Here is a 21,119-nt window from a genome sequence, read left to right as displayed (position 1 = left end):
TGCATGCAGTCTAAGCAAGGAATTCTATCTCAACGCCGGATCCAATACTGATGAAATCTAGTATCACTATTGTGATATGGTACAGTATATCTGTGTCGGTATGGGATGGTTTGATATATCGATACATATCTGGTATGGTACATTATGGATGTATCAAACGGTTCGGCTTAGTACGAAATTCCGTGAGTCTAAAACCGGGAAGCCAAGGCATGAGGAATGCAGCGAGTTTCATTGAGTGACTTCATAAATTTATTGTGAGAGAGAGAGAGAGAGAGGGAGAGAGAGTTGAGACCACGGAACATATTTGATGAAGCCTACCACATACTTCTACTGATGAATTCAATATACATATCCCTTGCAGACTGAATTATGAATTTGCATGTGGATCTGTCAATGTCACATGGCAATGTTAACATTTATTAACTTTTATATCCTAATGTTGCACGTAATATTTGGCAATGTTCTATGTCAATGTGGATTTGTTAGCAAATGTGGATTTATTAGCATATACATAACCCTGCTGGCTTTGTTCTATCTGATAATTTGGCTGTAATTTTTTTCATTCAAAAGCCGAAGAGTAGGGGTGGATTAAAGTTGGAACTGCACGTCATTCATGTACCCTCTGTATCTCGTACATCCTGAAGATGTGCATCAAGTCTTCGCAAAAAGGAAAGATAAAAAGGAATATAGAACAAAAGGAGACGAATTTAAGGCTGGTAGAGAGACTGCGCAGAACATTGGCACGTGTGAAGGACTAATAAATCTGAATACGTGGTATCCACACGAAAGAACACACCCTTTTTTTTTTTTTTATATAACTCATAAAGTCAAAAGAATAAAAGATTCAATCTGTCAGGAGCTGCTCAATCTATCACTGTTTGTTTTCGAAAAACATACCAAACAGACATTACGGTCGATAGACGAATGATATTCCGATATTATGGAGAAATAGATGGATTTTCAACTAATCTATATCGTCTTGGATCCGGTTGAAAATTTTGAAAATTTTCAACTAATCTGTATCGTCTCAATCAGTCTGCAGCTTCTGATCTGCAATTTTGAAAATTTTGGTCCTTGTGCAATTTTGCTCACGAGTTCTATGGCTAGCTATCAATCATCCACGATGCAAATTAAGCAAGGCAAATGAACGTGATGCATAATAGTTACAGGGCAAGGTCCACGTGGCCCAGGATTCGCAAGGTAGGACATTGACCAAGCACCGAGGGCTCACTAGCGCTAAGTTTTATGTCTTCAGCCAGATCAAACCTCGAAGCAATTTAATCAGAATAAGTTGGTTCATAAAGAACCATGGCATCTTCAACAGTCTCGACAGGTAATTCCAAGAATAGTTTTAATCGTTGACCATTAACTTTAAAGATAACACCATTACTTGAGTTTTCTATCTCAACAACTCCGTGTGAAAAGACTTCCTTTACTAAAAATGGTCCTGTCCATCTAGACCTAAGCTTTCCTGGAAACAGATGTAATCTAGAGTTATATAAGAGCACCTTTTGTCCGATATTGAAAGTTTTTCTCATAATTGATTGATCATGAAATACTTTGGTTCGTTCCTTGTATATCCTTGCATTTTCATAGGTTTCATTTCTAAGTTCTTCTAATTCATTCAACTAAAGCTTCCTATGGTTTCCAGCGTCGTTCAAATTTGTATTTAGTTGTTTGATGGCCCACATGGCTTTGTGTTCTATCTCAATAGGCAAGTGACATGGTTTACCAAACACAATCCTATAAGGAGACATTCCTAGATTGGTCTTGAAAGCGGTTCGGTATGCCCAAAGTGCATCAATTAATTTCAAAGACCAATCCTTTCTATTGGCACTAACAGTTTTTTTCAGGATCTGTTTGATTTGTCGGTTTGACACTTCAACTTGCCCACTAGTTTGAGGATGATATGGTGTGGCCAATTTATGGGTGACATTATACTTTTTCATCAATGTTGCAAAAGGTCGGTTACAAAAATGGGTTCCCCGATCACTAATGATTGCCCTAGGAATATCGAAACGGGAGAGAATATTTTCTTTAAGAAACTTCATGACCATTTTGCTATCGGGTGTTCTACATGCAATTGCTTCTACCCATTTTGAAACATAATCAACTGCTACTAGAATATATTCATTTCCAAAGGAATTTGGAAATGGTCCCATGAAATCGATCCCCCAAACATCAAAAACTTCAACTACCAAGATTGGGTTGAGTGGCATCATGTGTCGCTTGGTGATTCGACCCATTTTCTGACATTGAGCATAACTTTTACAATATTCATGAGCATCCTTAAACAAATTGGGCCAATAAAAACTACATTGGAGAACCTTAGCAGCAATTTTCTTAGACGCGAAGTGAACCCCACATGCTTGATCATGACAAAAAGATAAAATATTCATGACTTCGTTATCTGGGATACACCTTCTAATAATTTGATCAGGACATTGTTTAAAAAGATAAGGATCATCCCAAATGAAATACTTCACTTGGGCAAAGAATTTATATTTATCCTGCTTAGTCCAATGAGAAGGTATCTTACCTATGGCTAAATAATTTACAATATCAGCAAACCAAGGTTCAGTAGACACAGACATGAGTTGCTCATCTGGGAAAGATTCATTGATGGGTGGTTCACTAGATGGTGCGACTGAAATTCGGGATAAATGATCTGCTACAACGTTCTCAGTGCCTTTTTTGTCCCTAATTTTTAGGTCAAATTCTTGAAGGAGCAAAATCCATCTGATTAAGCATACCTTGGCATCCTTCTTTGCTAGGAGATGTCTAATGGCTGAGTGATCGGTGTAAACAATGGTGTGGGTCCCAACCAAATAAGATCTAAATTTTTCTAAAGCAAAGACAACGGCAAGGAACTCCTTCTCAGTTGTGGTGTAGCTAAGCTGCGCATCATTTAAGGTTTTACTTGCATAATATATAACTCTAGGCAGCTTATTTATCCGTTGACCTAAGATTGCGCCCACAACATGATCGGACGCATCACACATTAATTCAAATGGTTCAGACCAGACAGGAGGATGAATGATTGGAGCTGATACAAGTGCTTTTTTTAGAAATTCAAAAGATTCCAAGCACTCATGAGTAAATTCAAATTTGGTATTCTTTGTCAAAAGATTAGTCAGTGGATGTGCTACTTTGCTAAAGTTGGCAATAAATCTTCTATAGAATCCAGCATGACCTAAAAATGAACGTATTTCTTTCACAGATTTAGGTGGTGGAAGACTTGCAATTAGATCTATTTTGGCCTTGTCTACTTCAATCCCCTTTTTAGAAATGACATGGCCAAGAACTATTCCCTGTTTGACCATAAACTGACATTTTTCCCAGTTGAGAACTAAGTGCTTCTCCTTACATCGTTCTAGAACTAATTGCAGGTGATTCAGACACTCGGAGAAGGTTAGGCCAAAAACAGAAAAATCATCCATAAAAATTTTTAGAAATCGTTCTATCATATCTGAAAATATGCTGATCATGCATCTCTGGAAGGTTGCTAGTGCATTACATAGTCCAAAGGGCATTCGTCTATAGGCAAAAGTACCAAATGGACAGGTGAATGTAGTCTTTTCTTGATCTTCAGCGACTATGGGGATCTGGTTGTAACTGGAGTATCCATCAAGAAAACAGTAAAACTCTTGTCCGGCTAGTCTTTCCAACATTTGATCAATAAATGGCAAAGGAAAGTGATCTTTCCTTGTCGCAGCATTCAACTTTCTATAGTCTATACAGACCCTCCATCCCGTTTGGGTCCTAGTTGGGATAAGTTCGTTTGCATCATTTTGGACCACTGTTACCCCAGATTTTTTGGGTACTACTTGAACTGGGCTTACCCAAGAGCTATCAGAAATAGGATAAATTATTCCACTATCTAGGAGTTTCAGAATCTTCTTTTTAACTACATCCTTCATAGCTGGATTAAGCATTCTTTGGGCTTCTCTTGTTGGTTTAGCCTCTTCCTCTAAGTATATTCTATGTTGAACTATAGAAGGGCTTATTCCTTTGATATCTGCTATGGTCCAACCTATTGCTTCTTGATTTGCTTTTAGAACTGACACTAACTCCTCCTCTTGCTTGGGATCTAGGTCTGATGCAATAATTACAGGCAAAGTTTCTTTGGGTCCTAGATATGCATACTTGAGATGTTCTGGGAGGGGTTTCAGTTCTAAAATGGGTGCTTCCTCTATCGATGGTTTAGGTGATGATTTCACCATCTCAATGATTGGTTTAGTAGGAAGTGTCGATTCCTGATTAATCTGATTTTCTTTAAGTATTTCATTGACATCCTCAGACTCATGGATTAACCAGGGGTTAGACTCTAGGTCGACTTCATCATCACTAATGTCAATGGATTCATAAATACCATCTTGGACTACATTGACATCAGCATGAGAAGATGATTCCTGTTCTAAGTTAAAAATATTAAGCTCAATGGTCATATTCTCAAAGGATAACTTCATTAGACCATTTCGACAATTGATTTCAGCATTGGCCGTAGCTAAGAATGGTCTTCCTAAAATGACAGGTATATGTCCTTTAGGATTCGCAACTGGCTCAATCTGTAAAACAATAAAATCTACAGGGAAAATAAAATTTTCAACCTTTATCAGAACATCCTCGACCATTCCCTTAGGGATCCTGAGAGATCTATCGGCTAACTGTAATGTGATCCCAGTAGGTTGAAGTTTTTCTAATCCTAGTTGCTCATACACTGAATATGGAAGGATATTTACACTAGCTCCTAGATCTAGCAAGGCCTTTTTTATATTGGTTTCTCCAATAACACAAGAAATTATTGGAGCTCCAGGGTCCTTATATTTAATTGGCACATGGCTAGATAGGTATGAACTGACATTTGCAGCCAAAAATGCTTTCTTTGGTACATTAGTGGTCCTTTTCCTAGTGCAAAGATCTTTTAAAAATTTGGCATAAGTTGGAACCTGATGGATTATATCTAAAAGAGGAATATTAACTTGGACTTGTTTAAATACCTCTAAAATTTTGTCTAAACGTTCAGATTTATTGGATTTCAGTCTGTTTGGAAAAGGAGCTCTAGGACTTTTAAGTACTGGACTAGGTGAATTTTCAGTTTCTGGTGCTTGAGGTTGAAAGGTAGTAGTTTTAGAAGGTGACTCGGCAGATGAGTCCTCTATATCATCAAGTGCAACTACCTTATTGTCTACTTATTTTTTCGATCTTAAGGTATGAATGGCATTTACACCATTAACTTGGTTTCCTTGTTGGGGTCGTGGACCATTTTGGTTCCTAGGATTTGGCTCAGGTTGGCTAGGTAACCTACCATGTTCTCGTTCACTAATGGTCGAAGCCAGCTGACTTATTTGCATTTCCAGATGGGCTATAGCTTGGGTGTTATTATTTATGAATTGACTCGTGGTTTGCATAAAGCTGGTATGTATCTTCATCATGGCTTCTAGGCTTTTCTCTAAAGAGGTAATTTTCTTGTCATTATCATGGAAGCCTGGCGGGTTGTTCATCACTGGGTTGGACCTTAGATTTTGCTGATTGAAATTTGGATTGCCTACATTAGGATTCTGGGACCATGAAAAATTCGAGTGATTCCTCCAACCTGGGTTATATGTGGGTGCATAAGGATTGTTCAATGGTCCTTGATAGGTGGCATTCACCTGTGCACACTCATTCGAGTAGGAACATTCTTCTAAGACATGGTCTGGTGCATTGCACCCTTTACACATGGGTGCAGATATTTGATTTACATTGGCTGGTCTCTGTAATTCTAAGGCTTCCAATCTACGTGTTAAGGTTGCAATCTTGGCCTCTGATGCTAGGGTTGGTTGAATTTGATGCATTCCTCCTCTTGAAGGTGTAGCTTTATCAGGTTCCCTAGTTGTTTCCCACTGTAAATTTTTCTCGACTAGGTCTTCTAAGAATTGTCAAGCTTCAGTAGTTTCTTTGTTCATAAATTGGCCTTGGCACATGGACTCTAGCATGATTCTTGAGTTTGAATCTAACCCCTCATAGATGATTTGGCATAGTCTCCAAGTTTCTATTCCATGGTGTGGGCATTGGGTCAAAAGATTTTTGAAACGATCAAAGTACTTCCAAAATGATTCACCAGCTAGTTGGTAAAATTGATTTATTTCATTCTTAATCCTAGCTGTTTTATGATGGAAAAAATACTTTTTCAAAAATATTCTCACAAAGCCCTCCCAGGTAGTGACAGAATGGTTTGGCAGACTATAAAGCCACTTCTTAGCATTATCCTTAAGGGCAAAGTTGATTAATCTAAGTTTGACCTCATCCTCTATTAATTGCAGTTTCATGGTTGCACATACCTCCTCAAATTCTCTAATAAATATATAAGCATCCTCTAATCCTGTGAATTTTGGAAGCATATTTATGATTTGAGGTTTGATTTCAAAATTGTTGGCTGTGGGTTGTGGCAACCTGATACAAGATGGTTGGATGGAGCCAACTGGATAACACAAATTCTTAAGGGTCATGGGTTGGATTGGTTCAGCCATTGGAACAACAGGAATTGACTCAATTCTAACTAGACGACCCGACACTCTTCTCCACACACGAGGTGTACGGTTCTCGATGTTTATATAATTTTTTTTTATAAAAATTTTTATGTATAAGAAAAAGAAAGAAAAGAGAAAAAGTTCTAAAAAAAAGATCCTAAGGAGTCCTAAATCTAAAGAAAAGTAACCAAATTAATTTAAATTTTAATAATTTTTTTTTTAATTTTTCAAACAAGTGAAACAATAAATTAAACTCAATCTATCCTAGGGTTAACCTAAATCTAGACAGCTCCTAACTGTTCCAAGATGACCCTTCAAGCCTTCCAAGTGGAGATTGACAACTAGTTAGCCAGGTAACTATAAGAGGTGAGAGGTTCACTCATCGTTGCCTTTCTAGACACCAAACGAGTTGGCCAGGCCAGCAACTGAACCAATTTAACAAACCACCCTCAGGGACTTGCCTAGACACCAACTAATCAAACAACTCAAACTTGGTAGAACTCTTAGGGTTCTTTGTCCTATTGAGCTCGAATTCCTTAAGGTTGATGTCTAATTGATTTTAAGATTAAAGGTCTAGGTAATGCAATATGATAGAGATGATTTTTGGGCTAAGGAAGGGTAATGAAATCCCCATCTTATCTTGTTAATGGGTTGATGTCCTTAGATTAATTATGAAAATGCAAATGCAAATAAACAAGATGACCAAGAATGTAAAAGATTTTAATTTAGAATTTTTTTTATTTTGATATTTTACTTCACGATTATGAAATGTTTTTTGTTTTGTTTTATTTTTTTTTTTTTTTTTTTTTGTGATTAAGTAAATTCAAATGATTAGGTCTAAAAAGAAAAGTAATTAACTAAAAATAATAAAAGAGAAATTAGAAGCGTACCTGAGTTTTCCAGCAATCACCAACTAAATCTAGAAACCTAAAAGAAAAAGAAAGAGAGTTATAAAGCACGAAGAACAAATATTTGAAAATAATTTAAAATGCCAAATCCCCGGCAACGGCGCCAAAAACTTGATGTGCAAATCTTAAAATTTGTAAATAAAACCGCAAGCGCACAGTGTGAAGAGTAGCACGACCAGTGAGTACGGGTCGATCCCACAGAGACTTGGTTTAAAAATGATTTTTAAATCTATGCTCAAGCGAGCTTTAACGAAAATCGAAAATCGAAAGTTGTTTGCTAAAGACAATAAGACTAAGGATCTAGGGTTTTTGAATCCACTAGATCTAGATTAGGAAATTCTATCTAGAATTTTTTTTATTGATCCCAACGACTACTCCTCTTATCTTTCCCAAGCATAGATTATGAAAGGACTAAGACCCAACGATAACCCATCAAGATTCTTTACAGGGGAGTAGTAACTAGGATCCCTTAGGGTTTTCTCCTCCTATGCACTGAATCAAGCATGAACTATGAAGGGACTCAGACCCAACTGTAGTTCATCAAAAATTCTTGGCAAAAGAGGAAGAAAAAGAAACCCTAAGAAAAGGAAAGAACCCTATGTAAAATCCCTACTCATGATCTAGCTTCATCGCAAACCCTAGAAGGGATGCTTAGCTAGACATGATCTAAATCTACTTGCAAAATTTAAATGCAGAAAAATAAACTACCCTAATTTCATAAATTAAACTATCCTAATTGCATAAATTTAAACTGCATAATTTAAACTAACATAATTGCATAAAATTAAATTGCATAAATTAAACTATCCTAATTGCAAGAAAAATAAATTGCATAATGTAAAGAGATAAAATTGCATAAAAATAAGATTTTATATAAAAAAAATTATTATAAAAACTTCAAAGCTCGAGGCTTGAGAAGAAAGCTAAAAACCCCACTATCTAGGGTTACAAGCTTAATCGGAAGGCCCCCCCTCCTTAAAACAAGGGCCTTTGGGGGCTTTTTATAGGCATTTGGGGGTTATAAGGTTTTCAAAACTTTAGATGTGGGACTAAGAGATTTTAGAGGGCTGTTAGGGGGGTTTAGGGGCTCAAATCTCGCTCAAAAAGTACTTAAATCTATTAAGAAACTCTAGAAATTATTTCAGCCGTCCGATCTTCATCTAAAGGACCCAATTCATCTAATAAATCAAGCCGGAAGCGATTCTGGGCCGTCGAATCACGATCTGGGTGAAGCGCTGCCGTTGGATCGCACTGCAGAAATGGGATCAGGTCGGATGCGTCGCGGACCATCCGATCAAGGCGCTGGAAGATTTCGTCCGTTGGATCGCGCTGCAGAAGGATCCCGTGTTGTCCTAGTGTTTATTGATTCTTGCAATTGCCTTGATTACGGTTGGATCTTGACCGGCTGCGATGGTGGCCGTCCGATGGCATAAAAATGTGGAGCGTTGGATCTTGATCAGAGAAGATCGGACCATCGAGTAATGTGAAGTTATCAGGTTGCCCTTCGGACCTTCTTCTCTCTCCTCATGAGCCCTGGACCGCGCGTGTGGATCGGGCTCGCGATGCGTTGCGGTGAGCCGAGACTCGCTGATTGGCTGGTTTATGGTGCGCCGATGGGTCCATGGTCCAGACGCCTGTTGCTGTGGACCAGGCGGCTAACCAGATTACCAAATCAGTTGATTTTTGACCAATTTTGACCTGATTTGACTCGATTGACTCGGGTTTGACCCAATTGAGTCTTCTTTCTTCATTCTTCAATTTCTGGATCAATTTAACTCCGTTTTGCGTAAAATTTACGCTGTTGGAATCCTCTGTCCTTGTTCTTTCTATTGATGACCTCTTCTTCTATAAAATATAATAACAAGTATCAATTTTCTAATAAAGTTAGATAATTTAGATATTAATTGATATTTTTTATGTCAATTTGTGACATAAATCAAATATATATCAATCATATAGATTTAAATTTTCATAGACATATAGGTGATCATGTTGAAGAATCCTTAACTCTACCGGTGATTGACTTAATACAGTAATCGATGAACTTCTTGATCTACGAACTCGAAAGTAAGATATTTTATTGGATACCTTATGCAAACAATCGCACCTACATAATCATGATCAAATATGAAAATCATAAATGATTAGGGATGGTGGAAAATTATGGTAAACAATCCAAACACTATAAGTTCAAGATCCCTCCTAGGATTAACTGATCAATTCAAGTGTATCTGGATATTTGGACCCTCTACTAGTCTATAAAATTTTTAGAAAGAGAAATCTATGAAGAGAGAGAAACTTGAGAGAGAGATTCATAGAGAGAAAAACTAAGAGAAATTTATGGAGAGAAAAAAAGGTAGAGAGACGAGAGAGGGAAGAGAGAGAAACTCTCTATTTTTTCCCTTCTTTTTTTCCTTTTCTTTTCTTTTTTTCTTCTTCTTCTTCTCTCTCTCTCTTTTTCTCATTTTTTTTCTCCTCATTTTGAAAAAAATGGGGGGGATGGTGACCACCCTTGACACTGACAGATCCCCGATGACACTGACGTCAGCCGCCTGAGCACAGCCCATGTCCAGCAATAGCGAGCGGCATGGCGAAAGAAGAGAAGAAAAAAATAAAATAGAAAAAGCTCATCCACCATAAAATTCAGCCACTTGCCGGTGCTATCCTAGGTGGCATGCAAACCACGGGACCAAGGTTGCATTTGATAGCTGGTAATCTATCCAGATTGCCGACAATTTAATATGGGCCCACTTGATTATTGTGTTTCATATGCTTTTTGGATGGCAATCTGCATTGCCTCTTAAAAGGCAATATAGATAGCCTTGGGGAGGAATGGCTATCCAGATATTATTCTTTCTTTAGCAATGTTACAAAAAAAAATTTAGACAAAATTATCTCTAAAATAAATCACACAAAATTCATCTAAAAAACCACGATGGCGCCACCGACGAAGGCTAGCCCCACCACCGCCTCCCCCTCCTCCCATCCCAATGGGCTCCTCCCATCTCTCTCACAGCTGCGGAGACTGTGACGATGATGAAGAGGAGTGTGGATTCTTCACAAACTCTAAGATCTCCAAAGAGAAGGTCCTCGAGCAAGAGCCTGAGATCCTCCTATGTCGTGTCGCTGCCTCTCCGCTCTCCTCGCAGCTCTCTATCGTCAGCACCCCATGCCTCCTTGGCCCTTCTATCTGGGTCTGAGACCCCTGTAATGTCCTTCTCCCTCCACCACCGTCTTCCCCTCCTCCCATCCCAATGGGCTCCTCCAATTCCTCCCACGACCACAAAGACAGTGATGATGGTGATGACAACAAAGAGGAGCACGAGTTCCTCACCAACTCCAAGACCTCTAAGGAGAAGGTTCTTGAGTAAGAGCCCAAGATCCTCCCATGCTATGTTGCTGCCCCTTTGCTCTCCCTATAGCTCTCTATTGTTGACACCTTGCACCTCCTTGGCCCTTCCGTTTGGATCTAGGACCCTTGCAATGTCCTTCTCCCCCTGCCTCCATCTGCATCTGCGATCTCATCCGAAGGCCCCATGAATTGGGCCACGGAGGTGTTCCTTATCGCCCATGGTAAGTGCGAGGCTGGCTTACGGCCAGATCTACTTGGCAGGTGATGGTCGATGGTGGGACTGACCTCCAAAGGGAATGTCGGGCCAGAGCTTTGGCCATATTCAATGTGTGAGGTTTAATTCCATGTACATGTCATCGTTGGATTGGACAAGGGCTACTACAGCTTTTATTTGTACCAAACACAATAATTTAACTTAGAAGTATTTTAAAATTTAATTTTACATTACCGATAATCTGATTGTTATATTAATATGTCAACCAAGCCCAATATTTTTATTATAATATTATCTATGTGTATCAAATATATTAATCAACATTACTGATAATTTAATGGTGACAATCTATCTTGAAGGTAATCTACATTATCTTTCAAGATTATCTGGTGATGTATTAAATGCAACCTAAGAGAAAGAGAAAAGGAGGCTATGGGATCCTCACCTTATCCTCAGCAAGAGAAGAGATCGGCGAAAATTTGCCAAGGAGTCCCCGGAGCATTCTGATAAATGTGATCATTATTTTACCTGCTTTCCAAGCGCTCGTTCAAAATGCAAAGCAATGGTTGGTGGACGAAGTGGAGAGGTCCTGTTTTACATCACAAGCCATTCATATACCTCAAAATTGTTGATGATTGAGCTCTATTCCGCAAGTGACGTCCCATTCTCCTCGATTCGGTCCAGCTATCAGCCTGTAAGCCAGGTGGACCACACCTTGATAAGGGAGTTGTCTCTAGGGCTAAACACGCATTCTATCAGATTTTTAGGTTAATGTGAGTTCAGATACAGATACTCATTAAATTTTAAAAATGATATCCATATTTGTGCTACATTGACATAATACAAATATAAATGTCGATATAGAATTGGATAACACAAATTTGATGGCTACGATATTACTTTTTTAACTAAAATTTCTTCTTTTTTTTTTCATTCTTATTAAAAATAATTAAAAAATTTAATATTTAAATAGAAATTATATTATCTTTTCTCTTTCTCTTTTTTTTTTCAGATTTAACAATGTAATGCATTTATCCCTACTAATTAAGAATGTAACGGTGGCGGCCGCAGTTATAGTAGTTCAAATAATAAAATTATTGTTTACCCATTATTCTTTTACCTACATAATGTAGGTAATATCTGTTGCTTTGATGTGTCATTATCCATCTAAATAAATTAATATTTTTGATTCTAAATATCTATATTAATTTTTTTTTCAAAAAAAAATATCTTGTGAATGTTGACCTAAACATTATACATCACCATTTTGCCCCTATTAAGCATTATTTCTCATTATAACAACTAGTACATAGTATTGTATCCGGTCTCTATCTCCCAAGTCACTACAATTCAAAATTATATTTAATGATCATGATTAGCCAAGAATTCTAACCGGGTATTATTTTTATATAATTTCAATCTTTAATATCTAATATTGTAATAATTATCATCTTATTTCCAACTTTCTTCAGCCCATATTGATTTAGATAAAGAACCATCATTATTTGCCATAACAGTCGAGGAATCTATTATATTTTTGAGCAATATCTAGGATTTAAACCAACTCTCACCGGAGAGATACCAACCAACCGAGCTAGCGGTTGCCATCGATATTATTATTATTTTGACCTTGGGTTTAGGAGCAGAAGTTCCTGTGCTTATATAGCTGGTATGTGTGCCCATGCTTATCATCTTGTTATTTAGTACCATTGCTTTACCAATCACAAAATCAAATGACAAAATTCTATTCTCCTATATATTTTGGTTACATGGCTCACTATTTTGGTTAGCTTAGCTTCATTGGCTATTGAAGGATATGGGATTACTTACGCAGATGCACAATTATTCATTTTGACAATCAGACTACTATTAAATTGCTCATGATGATGTCTTTAATGAGCACGCTAAACATATAGAAAATGATTATTATTTTGTATGTTGGCATATTATTTGAGATATTGTTCGACTTTTTTCTATCATCTCAGTTGATTAGAAACCAACATCTTTACTAAGGCAGATCCACTTTAATATTTTGGAGATCTGACTTCCAACTTCAGTTGGCTTTTTGTTCCGCCATGTTTAGTTTGAGGGGAATGTTAATGTATCCGTATAGGTTCAATTAACCTAAATTCTCACGTAAAAAAGCTATGTACAAGGAATATTATAATAGAATTGGGTTTGTTGAACCTAGATATATATACAACAAGTTAAAGAAATATTATAATAGAGAATTGACGTATGTTGAACCTGTATTGATATATATACTAAAAAGTAAAAGAGAGAATCAAACTTATATATATAGACTAAAAAAAGGATGGTCCATTCCGATACTGGTGAGCCGCCATCCACTTTGTTTTTTTTGCCATCTTTGTAATTGACTCAACTCAGGGGCAGGTGGCAGCATTGACACGAGTGCAAATCAAATAGCTAGATGATACTACGCAACTTCTAGCTATTTAGATGCTAGTTTTCAGGTATCAACAATCCTCCACCCTCCAGCAACTATTTACCATTCAACTATTGGACTCCAAGCATCAACAGCCGCCAATCCACAAGCAAATATTAGCAATAATTTTGATGTTAAACTTCCAAGCATCAACAACATTGCTCAAAAATAGCTCAAGTAGGCGAACAATTTATTTGTATATAGAAATCCTTTTCACCAACGTATGCTCGTGAGAGTTTTCATCATTAAAGTGAAAACAACAAAAGAACTTTTGGATTGCAATAGAGCTAGCTATTGCCTAGTGGACTCCATGATCATTTAGCAGCGCAATAGCCTCCTATTGCATTCTCACTACACATTTGACATGCTTGAAATGGACATTCATACACTTTATGCATCCAATAACACAATATGCTTCACACACCTTTGAAGACACATCTCACATTTATAGATTCAATCAATCTTTGCAACTTCACTTTGCTCCACCTCTTGTCAAGATCAAGAAGCACTTCATCCACAAAGTCAGAAGTCAATGTTTGCAACTCTAATTGTTTCTTCCACCGAATCAAACAAATGAAATTGACATCTTCTTTCCAAATCTAAACACGTAACTCTAAATCTGTGCTTAGAGTGGACACAATCCACAATACGAGACATACTCCAAAAGAAAAGAATAAGATCCGGCTAAACCGGGTCCCCCAGCATGCATCACGGTGCACCCTCATTTTGGTTGCTTCTTATTCTTTGGATCCTAGTGGTGGACCTTGGAATCTGTAGGGATGGAAACCCAAATCCCTACACCACGCCGAGCCGTGTTATCGCCCCACCCCCACTTCACGGGTTTCCCTGTCCATATCTTGCCATCTTGCTAGTGCTGGAGTAAATGCCACGCGGCTCAGTACTATTATTAAAAGAGAAGGAAAAAAATATTGCACCACTGTGACTTGCAGTAGAACAAGGTTGGTGTGGTTCACAGGTCGGTGTAATACACATTAAATTGGTGGAGCCATGTGATACGCCAATATTGGTGCAGAGGTTTCTTTGATTTCAGGATTGGGTGCTTCTAGTATTTTTCTTATCCAGTGGCAATTACCATGTTTGAAGATGTGGTTTACCCTCCTATCGCCTATTCTGGCAGCAAGCCCTTGCCAATGCTTACAGTTTCCAAGGAGTTGGTTTTAGTAGTCCTAGTAAGAAATTGCTTAGATTCTTCTTACACTTATTTTCTTTACACTTAGGAGGTAACAATGGCCGATGTCTTAGTATATATAAATGGATATGTATCCGCGTTACTTGAACGACGAGGCAATTACTGCACTACTCTCCAAAAATACCAGGGTTGAGTTGGACCCGGCGAACGAGAGTGACGAGAAACCGCTTTGCTTTGGCGGCTCCCTCTCTGTCGTCATTTGGATTCCTCCACGCTTATATATAAAGAACAAGACCATCACAGCTAGCACAACGCAAAGAGGCAGTAGCAAATTAAGAAGGGGAGATAGAGAGCTAGAGATGGGAGGCAATGGAGGTGTTGGACTTGTCGTAATGGCTTTGTTAGTGGTGTTTCTCATGACTGCATCAGTGGAGTCCAAGTGTGTGAGTAATCCGGTGCTGTTCAACTTCGGCGACTCCAACTCCGACACCGGAGGCTCGGCGGCCGGGCTTGGAAATGTATTCCCGTTGCCTGACGGTCGTGTTTTCTTCCACCGCTCCACCGGACGGCTCTGCGACGGCCGGCTTATCATCGACTTCCTCTGTAAGTAGTATTCTTAGCATGATGCATGATTGTTTTCTTTTTCTTTTCTTTTCTTTTCTTTTGAGTCTACGCTGGAGACTGTTAGTTGGGTGGTGGTAAAAACTCAAACGTGAGGATGACTTACGAAGTTACAAAAAAAAAAAATAGGGGGGGGTCATGGGGAAACGTATGAGAAAGCACTTAGAGTAACGGGAACAAGTGTCCTCGATTTGTTCGGTAGTATGGAAACGGGAAACGAGTACTGGAATATCGAGGGTAAGGTTGGACGTTATCGTGTTTTGTCCAATGTTTCTTCCTTGCCCCCTCTTTATTGACAGCATTCATGTCATCACGTGAAACGCGTTCCCCAGAAGTTTTATAAGTTTACTGGAAATGTCTTGATTCTGTCACCTCCACGTCGGTATCCTCTTTGGAAGTTCCAATCCTCCTGGATACCATTTTCTCGTGTTGTGACCAGAAAAAGAATAAGTCCATTAAAATTCAAAATGAGAGTTTTTTCGTCGGTTGAATCCTCTCAATGATATTATTATTATTATTATTATTTTTTGATAAAATGATATTACTTGAATAACAGCGTTATAATTCACTTGAGTTCTGAGAGCGATATAAGTATTGCATTTTTTCTGATTATTCTCAATCAGTCAAGCTGATTATTATATTTTTGGTGATTGAAATTTTTTCCATACATTGTTAGGTGAAAGCCTAAACACAAGTTATTTGAGCCCATATTTGGAGTCGTTGGGATCAAATTTTAGTAACGGAGCAGACTTTGCCATTGCTGGTGCAGCGACGCAACCATATTCGACTAATCCCTTCTCTTTAAACACTCAAGTGCGTCAATTTCTTCACTTCAAATCACGTTCTTTAGAACTCATCTCTCAAGGTATACTTAGTCTCGCCTTTAAATTAAAGCAATGTCGACAATGCTTGCCATGTTTGGTTTATATTTATATTTTCAAAGAATATCAAGTCAAGTGCAATGTGGCCAATGTCCATCTTTATGCTCTTGCTGATAATTGCTTTTATGGAGTATTTCTTCATTGGATTGCATTAGTCTATGTACATTTGACAATGTCAATTTATGTATGTCACAGGTTTTGAAGGTTTGATAAATGAGAAAGGGTTCCAGAAGGCACTCTATGCCATTGATATTGGGCAGAATGATCTAACCGGCGCTTTTGGTGGAAACTCAACCTATGATCAAGTGATTGCCAAAATACCAATCTTTATTTCTCAAATAAAAAATGTTGTCAAGGCAAGTCTATCATTCAGTAGCATTCAACTAGCTAATAGCTTGTGATCTCGTGTTCATCGATCCACAAATTTTCTGTGTACATCAGTGTACATCAGTAACCTTATGCTTGAGAATTAGTAAAACATGGGCCTTAATTTGACAAAAATGCTAAATTTCATTTCTACTATCTTGCCTTTTGAATCTGCTTAACATCCTCTAGGGTCCTTTCATCTACTTGTAGGCAAGGGTGATGTCTCAAATAATGCAATTTATGTAAAAATATCTTCATAATTATAGGTTTCTCCGAAGTATCAATTTTTTTTGAATTGATCTCTTTTTTGTTTTTTCTTTTTTTTTTTTTTTATGAACTTTCTCTTACTTTTGAGAAAATATGATGGCAAGCCACCACCCTGCCAACCAGATGATCTTAGGCTGGTGAGCTCATTTACCAAACTATTCCTTGGTTATTGAAATAATCAGAAGTCATTCAATTGCTTGAAAAATTTATGATGTATTCATATACTATAATGACTTATAAAAAGGTATATTTCTAATTTAATAATAATATCTATTGTTAGTGATGATGATATTCTATCATTATTTTTCTTAAATAAAGTACTTTACTATTATCTATTCTTTTAAGCAAACACCTTATCTTTATTTGAATGATAATATATTGTTGCTGCGATGCTCAAAATCTGAAATGGGGGAGATCGAACGAAGCCAAGCTGGATGGTCGGTAGCAGTTCGATCTAGAGCTTCTTCAGAAAAACCTGCAAAACAAATCAAAAATTGGTGAGGATTCTCCGTTCTTGATCCTCCGATGCTTAAGTCAGCTTTGAGCCCGAGAGCAATGGATAGAAAAGAATAGCAGAGCAAGAGGATTTGTGTGGGACTAGAGAATGGACTGAGTGAGAGCTAGAGTCTTTATTTAAGAACTGGCAAAATTTTTACTGATAGAGTCTCACTCTAGTTTTGGGTTTAAAGTTTTAAACTTACCATCGGAGGATCCCGACTCTTTATTTATAAAGGGGCTGAGAAGGCCGTTATAGAGTTTGTTAGATCATTAGAGAAGTTTATTAGGCGGTTAAAGGAGTTTGTTAGGTGGTTAGAACTACTGTAAGTGAGCTAAGGTACAGTTGTACGTATTAGTTGGAAGTGAGGTCATACTTAACTGTATTGACCAGCTATATATGAGATCGTGACCAGCTGTATATGAGATCATGACCAACTATGACTTAGTTGTAGAGATCGCAGAAGACCTCCACAAGATGATTGCCATCGATAATATAGTAGTTGACATCGGTTGAAGACCGATATGAGACAGAGGAGATCGGTCATAGACCTGTCTAAACTTGAGGTCTGAGCTATACAAAATATCGATGTACCACCTTTAGATCGGTAAATGACAAATGTCAATATTCGCTTATTAGCAAGTTAAGGTATTGCGCTCTATACTTTGAGATCGGTAATCCAGCGATCTCATGTGATGCTGTCGCGTGGCTTGAGATCGATTTAGTGCACCAACATATATCAATAAGCTTTTGTTATCCTTTTGAATCTTGTTGTCCAAATTCCTGTAGATTCTTGAGATTTTTTTTTCCTAAATTTTAAATGTTCACTCGTAGCATGTGGAACCTGAAGAACAACTCTGTTGCAAAGTTGCAATGTTGATGGTAATCTCTTCTAATAGATTGTTTGTATATATTTCATACGAAATTGTAATCGATTCAGATCATCTCTTAAATCATATAGATAAGTTTGTCTGACTGGTGTGTAATCCCTTTTTTCCTGCCTTGTCTTTGTTAGACGTTATATGCTAATGGTGCCAAAAACTTTTGGATACACAACACTGGACCCTTGGGATGCCTGCCTGAAAAGCTCTCTCTCCCACGGAAGGATAATAGCAGTCTCGATCCATATGGATGTCTTGTGCCCTTCAACAATGCTTCCAAGGAATTCAATGCCCAACTGAGCTCCGTCTGCGATGAATTGACTTCAGAGTTGAAAGATGCCACCATCATTTACATTGATATCTTTGCTATTAAGTATGACATCGTTGCTAATTATACCAAATACGGTGAGTCACTAACATCAACTTATCATAACATGTCAAATTCTCTGACACTTGTTAACATATTTCTATTGGATCTTCTCAAGGTTTCGAGAGCCCGGAAATTGTATGTTGTGGCTATGGTGGACCTCCATACAACTTCGATCCAAACATCAGGTGTGGTAATCCGAGTTCTAATGTTTGTGCCGATGGCTCCAAGTACATAAGCTGGGATGGAGTTCACTACACGGAGGCTGCCAATGCCATAGTGGCTTCCAAAATACTTACCACTGAGTACTCAAAGCCCAGTGTCGAATTTGACAACTTCTGCACCTCCTGATCATCATCAACCCACACTGTATTAGGTTTTCTTTATGAATTGCTTTTGAGCTAAAGATATTTGTTACTCTGCTAGAGCTTCAGTGGCCTAGTTGGTGTGAAATTGCTAAAACAAATCTACACTGAGGGATCATAACATCATCTGACAGACATGAAGAAGTTGTTTGAATGGGAAGAGAAACATTAATTTATGTCATCGGATTTCTTAAGAGTGTTATACTTTGAATTCATTTTCTTTCTTTTCTCTTTTAAGACTGGATTCAGCTTATGTCTAACCTTCTTCTTTGATTGTCACTTGCGTTTTGTGTTATTGAGATATATGATATGCATAGCAGAGAAGGAATGGCTCTGCTCCAGGTACGGTGCAACCGACACCAATTAAAGCCTCATCACCAAAAAAGAAGAAGAAGAAGAAGAAGAAGAAGAAGAGAAGAAGGATGAATACTGCCTCATTTAAATCCTCCCCTGCTTTAATAAAGGGCCCAAATTAGGGTTGCAGCTAGGTTGAATTAGGTTGGATTCAGAGTAATCCCAAAACCAACCTAATTACTTACTATAAAACTCTAATCCAACCTACCTAAGCGAGAACTTGATCCTACAAACCCATTTCAACTATTCTGTATCTAACCCAAACATAAGTTTAATTTGGCTTAGGGTTAGAAGGAAGCTTCAAACTTAAGTTTTCCTAATTTTTTTGGTAGATCATACTATAACCTAAAAATGGACCATTGATCACACAACTAACAAGCTACAACTCCTGTGGCTCCACAAACTTTCGTTGAGAGAAACAAGCTTCAAACTACTGGTCAGTAAAAAAACCAGTTACCGTATATATAGTATTGCAAGAGGTTGAGATAAAAGCAAGTTACAATTGATCTTGGTTTGCATGAGTCCTCTACTCGTATCTAAATTAAATTAGGGGTATGTTTAATTCTCTATCAGAATCAAAATCGGAATTGGAATGGATTTGAATGAAAATTATAGTGACCATACTTTCCATGTTTGGTTCATGATTAGAATTAGAATTGTATTTGGGTGATTGGAGCATTCTCATTTTTTTATGAAATTGAAATTAGAACGGGGCTCTTCTCAAACAAATTATTAGAATGGGAGTTGTTGCTGTCAAAATCTGACCCGATTATGACCATCTAGATGGTGTTGTTCGATCCACGATGGTAGAATATGATCTATCTTATCGTGGATCTGCACACAAAAAAAATAAAAATAACTCGCCGAATTGGCTCTAGCCGATGTCTCCAATGCTTAGTTAGATTGAGCTTTTGGAAGAAATGAAATAAAGAGAATATAATAGAGAATTATGGTATAAAATATTTGTTGGAAAATGTGTCCCAAAAAGCCAATCGTCAAGCTGTTGACGGTTGAGCAACCAAATATTGTAATTGATTTGTTAATAAATAAAATATATTTGGCATTTTCATCATAAGCTTTCATCTTCTAACGAACTCCGTTGTTATGATGAAGTCCTTAGAACTATTTAGATTCGATAAAGAGAGGATTTATCGATTAGTCCTTAAAACTGTTCACGACCAAATGATAGGCTGTTAATAAGGACGACAGCTTCTATCGAGCATAGGTCGCTGTAGGCCATATGGGTTGGTTGTCCTCTTAACCAAAGAGTGTGGAGACACTGGTATGGCATACAGGTGAGATGTAAGGGTACATCGTCATTGAACGTGACCAACTCCAGAGCATTCTGCTGTCGAGAATGTCTCTGATGGGATATAGGTATAAGTGTCCCTTAGACCTGAGATCGCCTCAGTGACTTGCAAGCAACTCACTGTGCTTTGGTACTGGACTAACTGAATTTCTAATTCAGGGACGGAAGGCTTCTGGGCACAGTCAAGTACTTGCGAAGTCAGAGTGTGATCGAGATGGGATTGACCACTCCAAGAGTTGGAGAAGAATGAGTCGCTGTATTTCAATTTAGCAAAACCTTGACCAGGGTAATCCATCAGATAGATTTGATATTTTGAAATACAATGTGGACAACCTGATCAGAGTTGACAGTTAAACTCTGGGGTGTCCTATGATCATTTTGGTCAAGGAGATGAATTATATGAAAACTATATCCGTATGGGTTCTAAGGATGTTGTTCTACACATTCGACCTATCCGGTCGTCGGGTACCATTGCTAGATGGTCACTTCGATTGGTATAGAAATTTATTTCTATACTACCAGCTTAGGTTCGGACCTATGAGGTCACACACATTAGAGTTCATGATCCGATCAGATGGTTGATCAACGATTAAGAATCGTTCTAGGGTTAAATGATCAATACGATTGACA

General features: G+C 37.8%; 1 protein-coding gene and 1 non-coding gene across 3 annotated transcripts; both read left to right on the top strand.

Moving 5' to 3' along the window:
• Positions 1–6,036: 6,036 nt before the first annotated feature.
• On the top strand, positions 6,037–6,143 carry LOC140852738 (small nucleolar RNA R71). Its single transcript, XR_012135638.1, has one exon. It is a non-coding gene; the product is annotated as a small nucleolar RNA R71 (small nucleolar RNA).
• Positions 6,144–14,788: 8,645 nt separating this feature from the next.
• LOC105035974 (GDSL esterase/lipase LIP-4) lies at positions 14,789–19,004 on the top strand. 2 transcript variants are annotated; one of them, XM_010911695.4, is made up of 5 exons: positions 14,798–15,185; positions 15,880–16,068; positions 16,280–16,440; positions 18,229–18,499; positions 18,580–19,004. In XM_010911695.4, exons 1-5 carry the CDS (start codon positions 14,942–14,944, stop codon positions 18,810–18,812), a joined length of 1,098 nt encoding a protein of 365 aa, XP_010909997.1. In that variant the 5' UTR covers positions 14,798–14,941; the 3' UTR covers positions 18,813–19,004. The 2 variants fall into 2 exon arrangements, with proteins under 2 accessions (XP_073101755.1, XP_010909997.1); XM_073245654.1 differs by lacking the exon at positions 15,880–16,068 and having other exon boundaries at positions 14,789–15,185.
• The last annotated feature ends 2,115 nt before the right edge of the window (positions 19,005–21,119 follow it).

This window comes from Elaeis guineensis, chromosome 11 (genome assembly GCF_000442705.2).
Source record: "Elaeis guineensis isolate ETL-2024a chromosome 11, EG11, whole genome shotgun sequence".
Classification (NCBI taxonomy): domain Eukaryota; kingdom Viridiplantae; phylum Streptophyta; class Magnoliopsida; order Arecales; family Arecaceae; genus Elaeis; species Elaeis guineensis.
This window is presented reverse-complemented; position numbering and strand designations above follow the sequence as displayed.

Bases quoted from the DNA above. Each gene is read 5' to 3' on its own strand.
- LOC105035974 (XM_010911695.4), top strand. From the start codon at position 14,942: ATGGGAGGCAATGGAGGTGTTGGACTTGTCGTAATGGCTTTGTTAGTG. The intron at 16,441-18,228 runs GCAAGTCTATCA...TGTCTTTGTTAG, and splicing joins AAATAAAAAATGTTGTCAAG to ACGTTATATGCTAATGGTGC. The intron at 18,500-18,579 runs GTGAGTCACTAA...GATCTTCTCAAG, and splicing joins TGCTAATTATACCAAATACG to GTTTCGAGAGCCCGGAAATT.